Here is a 16113-nt window from a genome sequence, read left to right as displayed (position 1 = left end):
CCTCCCCTCCCACTCCCTTCTGCGCTGCTCTTACTTGCTCCTTCATTCGTTCATTCCTCCTGCCCATCCCCACAGCACATATGTATTTATCTGTAATTTATTTATATTAATGTCTGTCTCCCCCTCTAGACTGTAAGCTTGTTGTGGGCAGGAATGTGTCTGCTATATTGTACTCTCCCAAGCGCTTAGTACAGTGCTTTGCACACAGTAAGCTCTCAGTAAATATGATTGAATGAACTGAGGTGTGTTAAAGGCCTTCTCCGACTAAGCCACTTGTCTGCTGTGTGACCTTGGGCAAGTCACTTACCTTCTCTGGGCCCCAGTTACCTCATCTGTAAAACGGGAATTAAGACTGTGAGCCCCATGTGGGACATGGACTGTGTCCAACCTGATTGGCTTCTATCTACCCCAATGCTTAGGGCAGTGCCTGGCACATTGTATATGCTTAATAAATACCATAAAAACCCTTATTTCCACTATTCCTTTCTGTGTCAACCTTGCACTTGGATCTGTACCCTTTATTCACCTCACCTCAGCTCCACAGCACACAGGTACTTAGGTGTAATTTATTTTAATGTCTGTCTTCCCCTCTTGACTGTAAGCTCATTGTGGGCAGGGGACATGTCTACTAATTCTGTTATATTGTCCTCTCCCAAGTCCTTAGTACAGTGCTCTGGATACAGTAAATGCTCAGTAAATACCACTGATTGATTGTTACATTGTCAATACACCTGTAACCCACTTCTGCTGGAATTATTTTTTTGTGGGAATCTGTTTGGGGGGGTGCTCTACACCGTGGATATCCTTCCTGCAACACTTCCTTTTCTCCCCCCCGCTCCTCCCCCAGTTATTGATGTGGGAGGGGGTCAGAAGGAGATGGGATGGGCTTGCAAAACCTGCACGTAGGTGGCACAGGAGATCTCCCTGCCCCACCCCGGTGGAGCACCCCGAAGATGCCATCTTACTTTGGGGTACCGACCTTCCCTCTGAAGGCTAAACTGCTCCCTGCTGACCTCACCCTTGAAACCTGGCCTCACCTCCCCTGCCCCAGCTGGCAAATCCCAGCTGACCGATCATCCTCAGTCAATCCATCAATGAATCATTGGTATTAATTGTTTCACGTATACAGAGCACTGTACAAAGAGACTTACAAGCAGACACAGCCATATCAAGCAGTAGAAGGAGGGGAGAAGGCTTTGCACAGAATAAGTGCTCAGAAATACCACTGATTGACTGGGTTCTGCCTGGTGACTTCAGTGCCGGGGTGGGAAGAGATCAATGGTCACGGCCTAGCTTTGGAAGTCAAAAAGACAGCGGACCCCCCCCCCCCGCCACTAGTAACAACAAAATGATGATAACGGTATTTGATGATAATGGTATTTGTTAAACTCTTACTATGTGCGAAGCACTGTTCTAAGCCCTGATGGTGCAAGCATTGCCACCGATGGCAAGGACTTTTTTTTTTTTGACTCAGTTGAACCTTCTCAGGACCTGCAGCTCTGCCCATTAGGTTCCTTCTGGACAGAACCCCTGGCTCAGCCCTGACTCCAATTATGTTTGCTGACCAATGACAGTACTATAACCAGAGAAACACACCTGGCAGATCTACGTAGGGGTGGTGGAAAAAACTAGAGTTAGCATGCAGAGCATGGCATGATGACCCTTTTCTCATTCCTAACTCCTAACCCTAGTCCAACCCCCTTCATCGGAGGTGACGCCACCAAAAGCACACATCACTTCCTTTCCACCAAAATTCAAATTCCCATCTCCCATCCTTGCACTAATCTGACTTTAGGATGGGGTTTCAGAAGGAGAGATAGATGGACACATGTTCCTCTGCAGGGGTAAACCTGCTGACACGGGGCGAGAGCCAGACTTAGGGTATGTCATCAAGATTGATATCCTTAGGTGACTGGAGACCTTTTTTTTTTTAAAAAAAAATAAAATAATGGTATTTGTTAAACACTTACTGTGTGCTAGGTCTTGGACTAAGCACTGGGGTAGATACAAGCTAATCAGATCAGATACAGTCAGTGTCCCACATGGAGTTCACAGCCTTAATCCTCATGTAGCAGATGAGGTAACTGAGGCACAGAGAAGTTAAGTGACTTGCCCTGAGTCAGCAGACAAATGGTGGAGCAAGAATTAGGACCCAGGTCCTTCTAACTCCCAGGCCCATGCTTTATCCACTAGGCCATGCTGCTTTCTTAGGATAATAAGTGCATGCGCTCCAGTATTTAGTAATAGTAAGAAATAGTAAGTGCTCAATAAATTCCACTGATTGAGGCCTGCAAATGGAATCGGTATCTCTGCCCTTGCTATGAAACCTGATGGCACGAATAAGGAAGAATTTGACTGTGATGGCCTATTATGATGATAATAATTGTGTATTATTTAAGTGCTTATTATATGCCAAGCACTGTACTAAGCATAGTATAGTGGGGGTAGATATATAATATGTTCAGGACAGATGGAGTCTCTATCCCATATGGAGCTCACAGTCTAAGGGGGAGGGAGAACAGATGAGGCAACTGAGGCTCAGGGAAGTAAAATGACTTGCCCAAGTTCACACAGTAGGCAAGTATTAGTGGTAGGGTAAGATTAGAACCAGGTTCTCTGACTCTCAGGCCTGTGCTCTTTCCACGAAGCCGTGCTGCTGCTGATGCTATTGTGGGAACAGATGAACTCAAATGCCCCCAAATGGACAAATGCCACTAGACTGTAAGATCCCCAAGGTCAGGGATCATGCCTACTAACTTTATTTTACTCTCCCAAGCACTTAGTACAGTGCTCTAGACACAGAAGACTGTAAGCTCTTCAAGGGCAGGGATTGTGTCTAGCAACTCTATTGTATTCTCCCTAGTGTTAGTACGTTGCTCTGCACATAGTAGACTGGAAGCTTCTCCAGGGAAGGGACCATGCCTCTCACCCCAGAGCCAAGAGTGACCCAAAGGTAAAGGTCATGAGGCTTTAGCCCCCAACATTCTCCTTTTCAGAGCAGAAAGTAGGGCTCTAGGGGGCCAACCTCAGAAAGGTCGAATGGATTTTACAGGAGGCTCTCGGGTCATCTTAACACATAATAAATGCTTAAATACCACATTGCCATTGGCCAATCAATCAATGGTATTTACTGAGTGCTTACTGTGTGCAGAGCACTGTACTAAGTACTTGGGAGAGTACAGTGCAACAGAGGTGGTAGACACATTCCCCCTCCACAACAAATTTACAGATAAGGTTCCCAATTTAGTGATCCTGGGGGGTGCTGGATCGATCTGCACTGATGCTTGCTAAGGTACATCCAGGCAGGGAGCAGTTGCTGCTTGGGACACTCCGGGCACTCTAGGGCAGAGAGAAGTAGCGTGGCCTACTGGGGACAACACAGGACAGGGAGTCAGGAGAGCTTGGTTCTAATCCCAGCTCTGCCATTTGCTTGCTGCGTGACCTTGGACTGTGAGCCCGTCATTTGGCAGGGATTGTCTCTAACTGTTCCTGAATTGTGCATTCCAAGAGCTTAGTACAGTGCTCTGCACATAGTAAGCGTTCAAATACTATTGAATGAATAAAGTCATTTCACTTCTCTGGACCTCAGTTCCCTCATCTGTAAAATGGGGATTCGATACCTGTTCTCCCTGTTAGGCTGTGAACCTCAAGTGGGACAGGGACTGCATTTATCTGATTGTATTGTATCTACCCCAGGGTTTAGCACAGAGCAAATTCTTAACAAATATCTCAATTATTATTAGTAGTATATAGAGAGCTCTAATAATAATTATTATGGTGCTTGTTAAGCACTTACTCTGTGCCAAGCACTGTTCTAAATGCTGGGGTAGATACAAGGTAATCAGGTGGGACACAGTTTCTGTCCCACATGGGGCTTACAGTCTCAATCTCCATTTTCCAGATGAGGTAACTGAGGCCCAGAGAAGTGAAGTGGCTGGCCCAAAGTCACACAGCAGACAAGTGGCAGAGATAGGTTAGAACCCACCACCTCTGACTCTCAAGCCTGGGCTCTTGACACTAGACCGTTCACTACCTCTTACTCGGAATGTGAGCCCATGTGGGACTCCAGAGCTTTAGTGCAGTGCTTGGCACCCAGTAAGTGCTTAACAAATACCACAGTTATTATAATCTGGTTCGTGGTCTCAATCGCTGGTATGTATCGAGCAGGCCACTGTACTAAACACTTGGGAGAGTACACTAGTAGCAGAAGAACACAATCCCTTGCCTCGAGGGGTTTGCAATCTAATCCAGGAGACAAGGAGACATAATTTAGAAAGAATGGGAACAGGAGGAAAAGAACCTGGAAAAGTGAATCCACAGATGAATAAGTGTGTAAATAAGTGGCTAATGAAAATTGATCCTAACTAAAGTGCTCAAGGTGGCTGTGAGGGGTCCATGCAAATGACTCAGAGCTAAAAGTCTACTTGGAGTGAAACATCTACTGCACCGATAACATCTTGCAGCACTTCAGGCCTAGGACAGGAGTGAGGCTACCTGCGTGGTAGCACACAGATCAAATTAAGGAATGGGTGCAAGAGGTGGAAGAGATCCAGGGCTAGGCAGACCGCTGGGAAACCAAGAACTTCAACATAACATTCCAGAGATTAATAAATACATATCTACATTAATATAAATTACATATACATATTTACTGTCTCCCCCTTTAGAATGAAAGCTCGTTGTGGGCAGGGAACGTGTCTACCAACTCTGTTGTATCACACTCTCCCAAGAGCTTAGTCCAGTGTTCTGCACACGGTAAGCATGCAATAAATGTCATTGATCAAATTTTTTTTTAATGGTATTTGTTAAGCATCTCCTATGTGCCAGGCACTATACTAATCGCTGGGATGGAAAGAAGCTAATCAGGTCAGATGCAGTCAGTGTCCCACATTCCAGTCTGCATCCCCATTTTGCAGATGAGCTCATGGAGGCCCAGGGAATAATAATAATATTGATAATGATGGTATTTAAGTACTTACTATGTGCCAAGCACTGTTGTAAGCGCTGGGGTAGATACAAGGTAATCAGGTTGTCCCACGTGGGGCTCTCAGTCTTAATCCCCATTTTGCAGATGAGGTAACTGAGGCACAGAGAAGTTAAGCGACTTGCCCAAAGTCACACAGCTGATAAGTGGCCATGCCATCTCGGTGAAGTGTGTGAAGATGGCTCCAGTCTCATCACAGAGAAGGAGGGAATCCTGAGTTGATGGCAAGAACGTTTCAAAGGTTTCCTCAACAGATCTTCTTTCTATAGTCAGACTTCAGAGGGTGGCACGATGGGCAAGCTTTTTGAGCACTTACCATGTGCAGAGCACTGTACTACGCCCTTGGGAGAGGAGAGTACATGCGACAGAGTTCACAACAGAGGGCAAGGGCTGGGGTGGCTGGAGTGCCCAGAGTCAGGTGGTTATGTCAGGAAGGCCTCAAGAAGGAAGGGGCTGGAGAGGGTTGGTCGGAGAACACGAGGTGGGAGAGCATTTCACAAGGGCAGTGGCCAGGAGAAATCAGGGTCAGAGATGGGGAGCGGGGGCTGGCTAGTTTACGAATGAGGAAAAGGAGGTCCAGATAGGTTGCTGTCCACCCTGCTGCCTTGGCTAGCATTGCCCACCACCTTTCCTTGGGAAACTCAACTCCTGAGGGAGGTAGTGAAGGTTAAAGAGAAGGAGGAACAGTGAATGATAGTCTGGACTCCTGGGCCACTTGATTTTCCAGAAACTCTAAGTGCTCTCACAGTAAAGCAGGGCTGAGGTGGGGGAGGGGGATTAGACAAAGACGACGACCTCCCAGTGATCCCTGGGAGGCCGGAAGAGGCAGGGAGGAGTCTGCCCGATTCACAGATGAGAATACTGAGGCCCAGAAAGGCGAAGTAACTTGCCCAAAGCCACACAGTGAGTCGGTCGTGTAGCTGGGACTAGGATCCGGTCTCCCGACTCCCATTCCAGTCCTCCCAAACCAGCCCAAATCTAGAGAAAGAGAGACGCCCCCCACAAACCCAGGGGGCCATTGTGTTCTTGGCCTTCCTGTTGGGTTCTAACTCCTAAGGGGCAAGTCTGTGTACATCGTATTACCAGGCTTCCTTTGCCCGTCCCGACCCCTTGTCCTGCTCTTCCCTGCCCTTCCAACTCTGCCAGACCACCATTCTCTCCATCTTCAGAGCCATTCTGAAATAGCAGGACTAGCAGTAATGGTATCAATTAAGTGCTTACTGTGTGCAAAGCACTGTACTAAGGACTGAAAAACAAGTGCCCAGACAAGGATTGATTAGACATGGTCCCTGGTCCCCAAGGAGGTCAGTCTAAGATTGAAAGGGTGAGGGAATTGGTGACAGATGCAAAAGGAAACAGTATAGACTGATGGAAAGAACATCGGCCTGGGAGTCAGAGGACCTGGGTTCTAATTCCGGCTTCACCACTTATCTGCTGTGGGACCTTGGGTAAGTCACTGCACTTCTCTGGGCCTCAGTTACCTCATTTACAAAATGGGGATTAAGACTGGGAGCTCCATGCGGGACATGGACTCTGTCCAACCTGGTTAGATCGTCTCTACCTGAGTGCTTTGTACAGTGCCTGGCATAGAGTAAGTGGTTAACAAATGCCATAAAAAAAAGAAAAGAAGAAGCATTAAAAACATAAAAACAATACGAGAGACAAGGGTGATGATAAATCTAAGAGCAGCTGTTCATCATGGTGGAGCTTCTCCCACCTTCTCCAGGGGAATTACCTCTATTAACTCCCAACACCACAGTCACATTGGACTAATAATAATAATAACAATAGTAAAATAATAAATTGTGGTATTTGTTAAGCATTTATTATATGTCAAGCATTGGGCTAAGCATGGGGGTAGAGACAAGATATCAAGTCAGACACAGTCTCCGTTCCATATGGGTCTCACGAAGTAGGAAGGGGAAATCTGGTATTTCATCCCCATTTTACAGATGAGGAAACGGGTACAGAGAAGTGAAGTGACTCGTCCGAGGTCCCATAGCAGGCAGGTGGCAGAGTCAGTTTGAGAATCCAGGTCTTCTGACTCCCAGGTCCGAGCTCTTTCCACTATCCTTGCCTCAGCATGTATAATTGTATTTCTTTATATCTAAAGGTTTTTCTCTATTCACCTATACATTCGCTTGTCTATTCAACATCTTTGTCCCGATGTGTTTGTTCCGTTTCCTGCTTTCTCCTTGACTCCCTCCGGCTTCTATTTACTGTAAATCATTTCTGTTTGCCCAACTCTCTCCTCCATTAGATTGTAAGGTCCTTGAGGGCAAGGACCATGTGCCTTCTGTGTACAGAGTGCTAGCCCTGGTGCTTACTGTATATCGAGCAGGATCCTGAGCCCTACTGTGTTACAGAGCTCTTTTCAGGGGAACAAATACAAGGAGTAAAAGACGAGGGGTGCCTGATTCGGTGTCCAGAAAGAAATGTTTTTCCGGTGGCCACTTGGCCCTAGGCCACAGTGGGCCTAGTCACGGATCTCCACGCCGCATCAACAACCCAGCGGTGGCTGTGTTGGCTATCGTGGCCGGTCTCCATGGTAACCAGTGTGTTTTCCCCCTCCCTCCCAGGCAGGGCCACAGGCATCGTCCTCCGCCCGCTTCTTTTCCCTCTTCCCTCTCCCAGGGAGACAGAGGGAGCTTCCTCCCCCTTGTGGCACAGGAACAGCCAAAACCTGTGAATGTTTGAGCAAGAGGCTGTGGACAGGAGGGTTGGGATCATCCTGTCTTTTCGTAGTTTACACCTGTCATTTCTTTAAGCTTTTCATATCCAATCAATTTGACGGAGGCCCTGCTGATTTGGGGTTCATTAGAAAGTCATTTATCGTCCAAGAGGTGCATTTATGATGCGAATGTTGGATATTCAAGGTTGTCAAAACATATTGACCAAACTACATCGGCGGCAGAGGCCGGAGGGCTTATCGGGACAGGGAGAAAAGCCACTTTTCACTCCCCCCTCCCCTCCCCACTCCAAATCAAATGTAAGAAACAATTATCTATGGAGATAATCGGATTGCGATAATCTAAATGGGATTTGCAACTCCTACTTCAAAGAAATTAAATTACTAACATCCCCAGGCATCCTCCCAAAATGAATTTCTTCATGACGGTCCATACAAATCGGCTTCTCGCTCTGGTCGGGGGATGTGGCCATTGCACCTTGGGGAGCAGACTCCCGAGCGGCCGACTGACTCAGGCACCCAGAGTGGGAGCGCCCCGCTCTTCCCCTCTGGGTCTAGGTCACCTTCAAGGTCTCCACCCAGTCACCTCTAGAAGCAGCATGGCTTAGTGGAAAGAGCACGGGCTTGGAAGTCAGAGGTCATGGGTTCTAATCCTGGCTCCACTTATCAGTTGTGTGACTTTGGGCAAGTCACTTCACTTCTCTATACCTCAGTTACCTCATCTGTAAAATGGGGATTAAGACTGTGAGCCCCACGTGGGTCAACCTGATTACCTAGTATCTACCCCCGAGTTTAGGACAGTGCTTGGCACATAGTAAGCGCTTAACAAATACCATCATCATTATTATTATTATCACTCAGCAAGAGATTGGTGGGCTCTTTGTCTTCGAGGGCCCCAAGGGAAGATACCCACTCCTGGATCTTCCTTTCTGCCACCTCTGCCCACCCCCCCAACCTCACACCCTGCTCCATTTGCCCTATGCTACTGATGTGTCTGCAAGGTATTAAGACTTCACGAGAGCCCGACTCCGTGTCGGCATCGGCCTGTCCCCTTGGGCAGAGGGCCAGCTCGGGCAGGTCCTTCAAGCTGCCTCAGGGAGCCGTTGCACCCCAGGGCGGGGCTTCTGTGTCTCTTTGAAGGGAATCAGCATAGTGTAGTGGATAGAGCATGGGCCTGGGAGTCAGAAGGACCTGGGTTCTAATCCCCGCTCTGCCACATGTCTGCTGTGTGGCCTTGGCAAGTCACTTCACTTCTCTGGGCCTCAGTTACCTCATCTGTAAAATGGGGATTAGGACTGAGAGCCTCACGTGGGACAACCTGATTATCTTGTGTCTATTCCAGTGCTTAGAACAGTGCTTGGCACGTAGTAAGTGCTTAACAAGTACCATTATTATTATTATTATTTGTTTGCATCTATCTGAGCACTTAGTACAATGGCTGGCACATAGTATGTGATTAACAAATACCACAATTACTAGTATTAATTATTAGTTTGATGCCATGCAGTGTCCCGGGGATGGAGGCTAGTAATTGGATTGGGCCCACTGGGAGCCAGGCAAGCCCCCGAGCCTGCAGTGCTGCTTTTCGTTTGCCGCTCTTTGGCCGATCAGGTGTTCCTGGGCTGTTTCCCAGGAATCCCGATCCTCTCCAAGACTGAACCTGGCTAGAGCACTAAGGTTACGTAGGCTGAGAAATGAGACACCCAATACTGTTGTAAAAGCAGGAAAAGGGAAGACAGAGGCTTTCTCGACTTATTATTCTGCTTTACCACTCTGTTCCTCTAGTTACGAGTCCATCCATCTCAAGGGCAGTAGCTAATGTGATTTGGGTGTTGGAGAGTTTCTTTATTAAAAGATGGTACTTCTCTGTCCAGCCCTGTGCCGGTGCTTGGTAAATATCCTTCTCCCTCGGGGAGCACCCCTGGAGCAAGGCTGGGGTCCACCCCTTCCTCTCCTCTTTCCTGTCTCGAAAGCTCCAGAAAAGGGAAATCAGCCAACTGGGAGTAAAGAAGGGGGTTGGGTAGGCCATCGCGGGGTTGTCCCTGGATTGGCGAAGAAGATACGGCAGCAGGGCGAAGGGAGGCTAGTAGAAGAGCAGGGAAACTGAGGGCAGACCAGTCCTAAAGGATCAGATGGCACTGCTGAGAGGAACTTTAGCACCTACTCAGCACTGGGGTTCCAAGGGAGAAACCCCCAGACCCTGAGAGCCCCATGGGAGGAGTGGCATTCGGTGAGGGAGAGCTGAAGAGGCAGCTGAGGCTTTTGTTGTTAAGCCTTCAGACACCAAGTTTCCAAGTTCCAGGTTTCCAAGTTCAACCCCAGGAGATGAGAAACTCCTCTGCACTTTGGGGTGGTGGTGGATGTTTTTATGGGTGATAAACTGGGACTGGGGGGGCGCTGGGAAAAATGGCAGGATGTTTGCTGAGCCACTCCTGTGCTCCAGAGGCAAATTCTCCCCTTCCCTGGATACCCTAAACCCACAGGGAGGTCCTGGGGGTGACAGGAGCTGGGAGAGACAGGTGAGTTCTTCTAATCTTCTACCCAGAAGCTAATGATTCTTCTGCTCAGCATCTAAATAAAGCCGGAAAGTCTTAACTACCTCTTAATGTGACGGTTGTTGTTTCCCGGTCTAGAGATCTCCAGGGCCCTTGATTTAATCTCAACAATGTGAGTGTTCAGGATAAATTCATTAGCAACACTGTGCATCATCTTAAGTAGTCGGCTCAAACCGTCTCCAAATCTGGATTACAATATGACCTCCCTGTGTTGGACAGATGGTTTCTCCGTATTTTACTGATGCTTCCCTAACTAGCTGTCGCGCACACCTCACGGCTGGTGAAATTCCCCTAAGGGCGTATGTGTGACTGGAAAGACCAATGTGGGATCCACAATTGAGATGTTGCGTTTGCTGTTTGCGCTGTTTTCGCTTTGGCATCCTTGTATCTCGCTCCTTATGAAGCTTCTGCTTTTTTCTTGATAGCAGTGGATTTATTTCACTCTATCTTTGAAACATTTTCTCAACCCTCCTGGCTTTCGGTTTCCCAGTTTCAGCTCGCCATACAGCAGCTGTTTGGGTCTCCGGCTGCTGTCCATTCCCCTCCCATGTCCCACCCGGTGCAGTTGTGTTGCGATGCGCATAGGTTCGATGAGAAGCATTGTGGTCTAGTGGGAAAAGCACGGGCCTGAGAGTCAGAGGACCTGGCTTCTAATCCCGGCTCCACCACTTGTCTGCTGTGTGACTTGGGTTAAGTCACTTCACTTCTCTGGGCCTCAGTTACCTCATCTGTAAAATGGGGATTAAGACTGTGAGCTCCATGTGGGACAGGGACAGTGTGCAACTCAATTTGCTTGTATCCACTGCAGTGCTCAGGACAGTGCCTGACACATAGTAAGTGCTTAACAAATACCAAAATTGTTGTTGTTGTTGTTATTTTCTGTGCCTCAGTTCCCTCATTTGCCAAATAGGGATGCAATACCTGTTCTCCCTCCTACTTAGAATGTGAACCCTTTGTGGGACCTGATTATCTTGTATCTATCCCAGTGATTAGTACAGTTAGCTCAGCCCCACTGCACTTAGGTTCATATTCCTAATTTATTTTATTGTCTGTTTCCGCCCCTCGGACCGTAAACTCCTTGTGGGCAGGAAACATGTCTACCAACTGTATTGTACTGAACTCTCCCAAATGCTCACTACAAGTATTCTGTCCACAGTAAATGTTTAATAAATACCATTGATTGATTAGAGGTCAGTGAGGAGGCTCATGCAGTAGTTAAGGTGTGTTATAAGTGCTTGGATCAATTGCTTCTTTGATCAGTGTCTTGCCTAGGTAACAGAATGCTGTGACAGCATATAGGAATTTTTGGTTGAGTCTATGACTTCCCTGGTGTATGTCGATGCATTACCTCAGTATTCTTTAGAGTTGTAGCAGGTGCCTGTTTGGGCAAACTGATTTACAATGATTCTCACGTCTTCTTGAATGTGTGTCTCTAGGATGTAGTCTTTTTTATGGTATTTGTTAAGTGATTATTATGTGCCAGGCACTGTACTAAATGCTAGGGTAGATGGCAAGTTATTCAGGTTGGACGCTCTCCGTGCCCCACGTGGGGCTCACAGTCTATATCCCCATTTTGCAGACGAGGGAAATGAGGCCCAGAGAAGTTAAGTGATTTTGCCCAAGGTCACTTAGCAGACAAGTGGTGGAACTGGGATTACAGCCCAGGTCCTTTTGACTCCCAGACCCATGCTCTATCCTCTAGCCCACACCACTTCTCTAGTCTTCTGCAAACAGCAATTCTTGAAGGACTCACTCTAGGACTTTGGATGAAGCTCAAAGTTTTATAAATGATACTAGTAACTGTGGTATTTGTTAAGCGTTTACTCTGTGCCAAACACCGCACTAAGTACTGGGTTAGATACGAGGTAATCAGGTAGGATGCAGGGACTATCTTACATGGGGTTCAAAATCTAAGTAGGAGAGAGAATAGCGTAGCCTAATGGAAAAAGCCCGGGCCTGCTACTTGCCTGCTGTGTGACCTTGGACGAGGCACTTACCTTCTCTGTGCCTCAGTTTCCTCAACTGTAAAATGTGGATTCAATACCTGTTTTCCCTCCTACTTAGACTGTGAGTCCCAGTGGGACAGGGACTGTATCTGACCTGATTAACTTGTACCTACTCCAGTGCTGGACAAAAAGTGAGTGCTTAACAAATACCATAAAAAAGGTATCAATTCCCCACTTTACAGATGAGGAAACTGAGGCCCCAAGAAGTGAAATGACTTGTCCGGGGTCACATAGCAGACAAGTGGCGGAGCTGGGATTAAAACCCAGATCTTCTGACTCTTTCCATTGGGCCACGTTGTGTGCTCTGGAAAACCGAAACATATTCTAACACTTCCGTCCAGGTCTCTTGCCGTGTCCTCCAGCCTGGCTATGTAGAATAATTTGGACAGGATCTCCTGGCCAACCACACATCCCTTATTTATCCCATTGGTGATGGGGAACGGATCGGACAGGACATCCCCAGTTCTGCCCTGACTAGCCTGGCATCAGGATATGCAGCGTGGCCTAGTGGAATGAGCCCAGGCGTGGGAGTCAGAGGACCTGAGTTCTCATCCCAGTTCCACCACCTGCCTGCTATGTGACCCTGGACAAGTCACTTTACTTCTCTGTGCCTCAGTTACCTCATCTGTAAAATGGGGATTAAGACTGTGAGCACCATTTGGGACAGGGACTCTGTCCAACCCTATTTGCTTGCATCCACCTCAGCGCTTACTACAGTGCCTGGCACATAGTAAGTGCTTAACAGAATGCCACAGTTATTATGATTATTATTAATCCTGCTCTCTTCCTTGCCTGCTGTGTGACCTTGGGCAAGTCACATCACCTCTCTGTGCCTTAGTTCCCTCATCTGCAAAATGGAGATTCAATACCTATTCTCCCTCCTACTTAGACTGTGAGCCCATGTAGTATCTAATGCATGATAAATAAATAATTATGGTACTTGCTAAGCACTTACTCTGTACCAAACACTGTTCTAAGCAATGGGGTAGATACTAGTTAAGCAGGTTGGACACAGTCCCTGTCCCACATGGGGCTCACACTCTTATTCCCCATTTTACAGATGAGGTAACTGAGGCCCAGGGAAGTGAAGTGACTTGCCCAAAGTCACAGAGCAGACATGTGGTGGAGCCAGGATTAGAACCCAGGTCCTTCTGATTCCCAGGCCTGTACTCTATCCTCTAAGCCATGCTGCTTCCTAATTATCTCGTACCTTCCGCAGTGCTTGGCACAGGGTAAATGTTTAACAAATACCACGATTATTATTGTTGTTATTAATGTCATTATTATTATAATCATAGTCATCATTATCATTATTACGATCAGAAAACAGTTTCAGACTCTTCATGAACTTTTCAGGGTAGCCAGATTTACTAAGTCATTTCGAAAGTCCCGGCCTACTTAAAGAATCAATTGCAGCCTGTCTAGAAATAAAGATGCTATCATAGGACCGTAAACAGTGTCACGCTGGAGCAGACCAGTGATCCATCCAGCTCAGCATTTGGTCTCCAGCAGTGGCACCAAAGGCTATGAGGAGAAGCAGTGTGATGGTTTCCTCAATGGTTAGCGATGGACCGGCTTAACAGCCTCAACCTTTTCCTCTAGAGGACCTCTCGACAGTGAATGTCTCCAAACCTTTCTTGAACCTATTCGGATTTCTGACTTGCACAACTTGCAGAGTTAATTGATTGCCTGTATTTACCACCCTTCTCCCAGCTTCCAAAGTTGAGCTGTCGTTTAAAGAAACTCCTCAGAATGAGTTCCCTCAAACACGGATGGCAACGGGTGATTCAAAAGCAAGAGAGTATGTTTTACGCACTTGGTAGTTCTAATGGACCGATCCAAATCATCAGAGTGTCTCCATTTCGCTAGAAGTCTGCAGCTCCTCCTAATTCATGTCTTGGCATTAATGTGAGATGGCAGAGTCCAACATCAGAGACTTGGGGTGAGGGTGGGGGGAGGAAGAGAGCGGGGACTGAGGGAGGGGTGTGTTGATATGGAATTGAGTCAAAAGAAGCCTTCACAGATCTACAATAATCTACCCCAACCTTGATTTTCAAAGGAGAAAGTGATACTTTTGCCCAAACCAAACATTCTGAACTTTTTAAAAAGCGGAGCCCCTTACCGTGGAGGTAAATCCGAATACATCACAGGGGGTTGGGGCTGTGACTCTAGGAAGGACTCAAAGTCGAAGTCTGGAGGGAATTCTTCAAAGCAAGTGGATCTCATTTCTCCAATGGAATCGCCAAAGGAGAAGCTATCAGGACCTGGAAAGGAAACAATGAGTGTTGAGTCTTTGTGCTCTGGTAACATCACTCACCTGCAATGGGGAGGAGACAGCAAGCTATCTGAGAGTGAAAATGGATGGTTACGTAAAACCAGGTCTACGTTCCATATCTGGTTTCTGCCGACTGCCTTGGGCACCCTCATTAACAAGTTCCTTACCCATTCTGGATAAATGCCTGACTTGCCCACTTTGCTTTCCAGTCTTCCCAGAGGCCTCTGGGAAAGGGAAAGGTAGTTGGGCAAGGCTCTTGGCATTCTGGAAATACAATTCTCCCCATCTTCAATTATTATTATTATCATTATTATTATTATTAGGCACTTAGTGTGTGCCAAGCATTGTATTAAGCGCTGGGGAAGATACAAGATACAGGTTGGAAATAGTTCCTGTCCCACATGGGACTCACAGTCGAAGTAGGAGGGAGTAGGATTTTATCACCATTTTATAGATGAGGGAACTGAGGCACACAGAAATGAAGTGACTTGCCTGAGGTCACACTGCAGACAATTGGCAGAGCTGGGATTACAATCCAGGTCCTCTGACTCCCGGGCCTAGGCTCTTTCCACTGCTTCCCACTTCCCAGAGAGGCCTTCCTTGATTAAGTCCCGCCCCCTCCCAGGTCATGTCCGTCCAACAGCCACAGATAGCATTTATGCACATTTTCGACTTAGATTAATTTACACTTATTTACGCATCTACTTATCCTTCCCTATTCCTGCAGTCAGCAGCAGTAGTGTTTGTGAATGGCTTAAATCTGCCTTTCCGCTCCCACCTTTTATACCATAAGCCCCCGGAGGGCAGGGAGCATGTCTTCTATCTCTATTGTACTCTTAGTCTAGTGCTTAGTACAGTGAAGCCCTTATTATGTTTCAAGCATTGTGTTCAGCACTGGGAGAGAAACAAGGTCATCAACTCAGACGTCCCTGTCCCACCTGAGGCTCACAGTCTCACAGTGCCAGACCACTGTACTGAGCACTTGAGAGAGGACAATAGCATTAAGGAGACACGATTCCTGCCCTCAAGGAGCTTACAGTCTAGTGGGGGAGACAGACACAAAAATAAATTATAGGTAGGGAAAAGCAACAGAGTGTGGGGGGTGTTGGGCGTGGGGGAGTGAGTACCAAAGTGCTTAGGTGATGCAGAAGTGCCAAAGTAATGGGGGTGGGGATAGGATGTGGAGATGAGAGATTAATCGGGAAAGGCCTTCTGGAGGAGGTGCTATTCCAAAAAGGCTTTGAAAATGGGAAGAGCAGTGGTCTGCTAGATATGAAGGGGGAAGGAATTCAAGGCAGAAGAGAGGGCGTGAGCAAGGAGTTGGTGGAGAGAGAGATGAACACGAGGCACAGTGAGTAGGTTGGTTCAAGAGAAGCGAAGAGTGCGAGCTGAGGTGTAGTGGGAGAGGAGGGAGGCTAAGTAGGGAGGAGCGATCTGATTGAGGGCCTTTAAAGCCAGTGAGGAGGAGTTTCTCTTTGTTGGAGAGAGGAATGGGTAACCATGGGAGGTTTTTGCGGATTGGAAAGTTGTGCACAGAATGATGTTTTAGAATATTGATCTGGGCAGCAGAGTGAAGTATGGAATGGAGAGGGCAGAGACAGGAG

General features: G+C 47.3%; 1 protein-coding gene across 1 annotated transcript in view; it reads right to left on the bottom strand.

The window, feature by feature from the left end:
* The window catches only part of LOC100680566 (protein BEAN1-like), a 92554-nt gene that overhangs the window by 10427 nt on the left and 66014 nt on the right, over positions 1-16113 (bottom strand). Inside the window, exon 5 of the mRNA XM_029049781.2 lies at positions 14357-14498. Within this exon, the coding sequence (XP_028905614.1) occupies positions 14357-14498 (142 nt within the window). The remainder of the gene's footprint in view (positions 1-14356; positions 14499-16113) is intronic.

This window comes from Ornithorhynchus anatinus, chromosome X1 (assembly GCF_004115215.2).
Source record: "Ornithorhynchus anatinus isolate Pmale09 chromosome X1, mOrnAna1.pri.v4, whole genome shotgun sequence".
NCBI classification, from domain to species: Eukaryota; Metazoa; Chordata; class Mammalia; order Monotremata; family Ornithorhynchidae; genus Ornithorhynchus; species Ornithorhynchus anatinus.
This window is presented reverse-complemented; position numbering and strand designations above follow the sequence as displayed.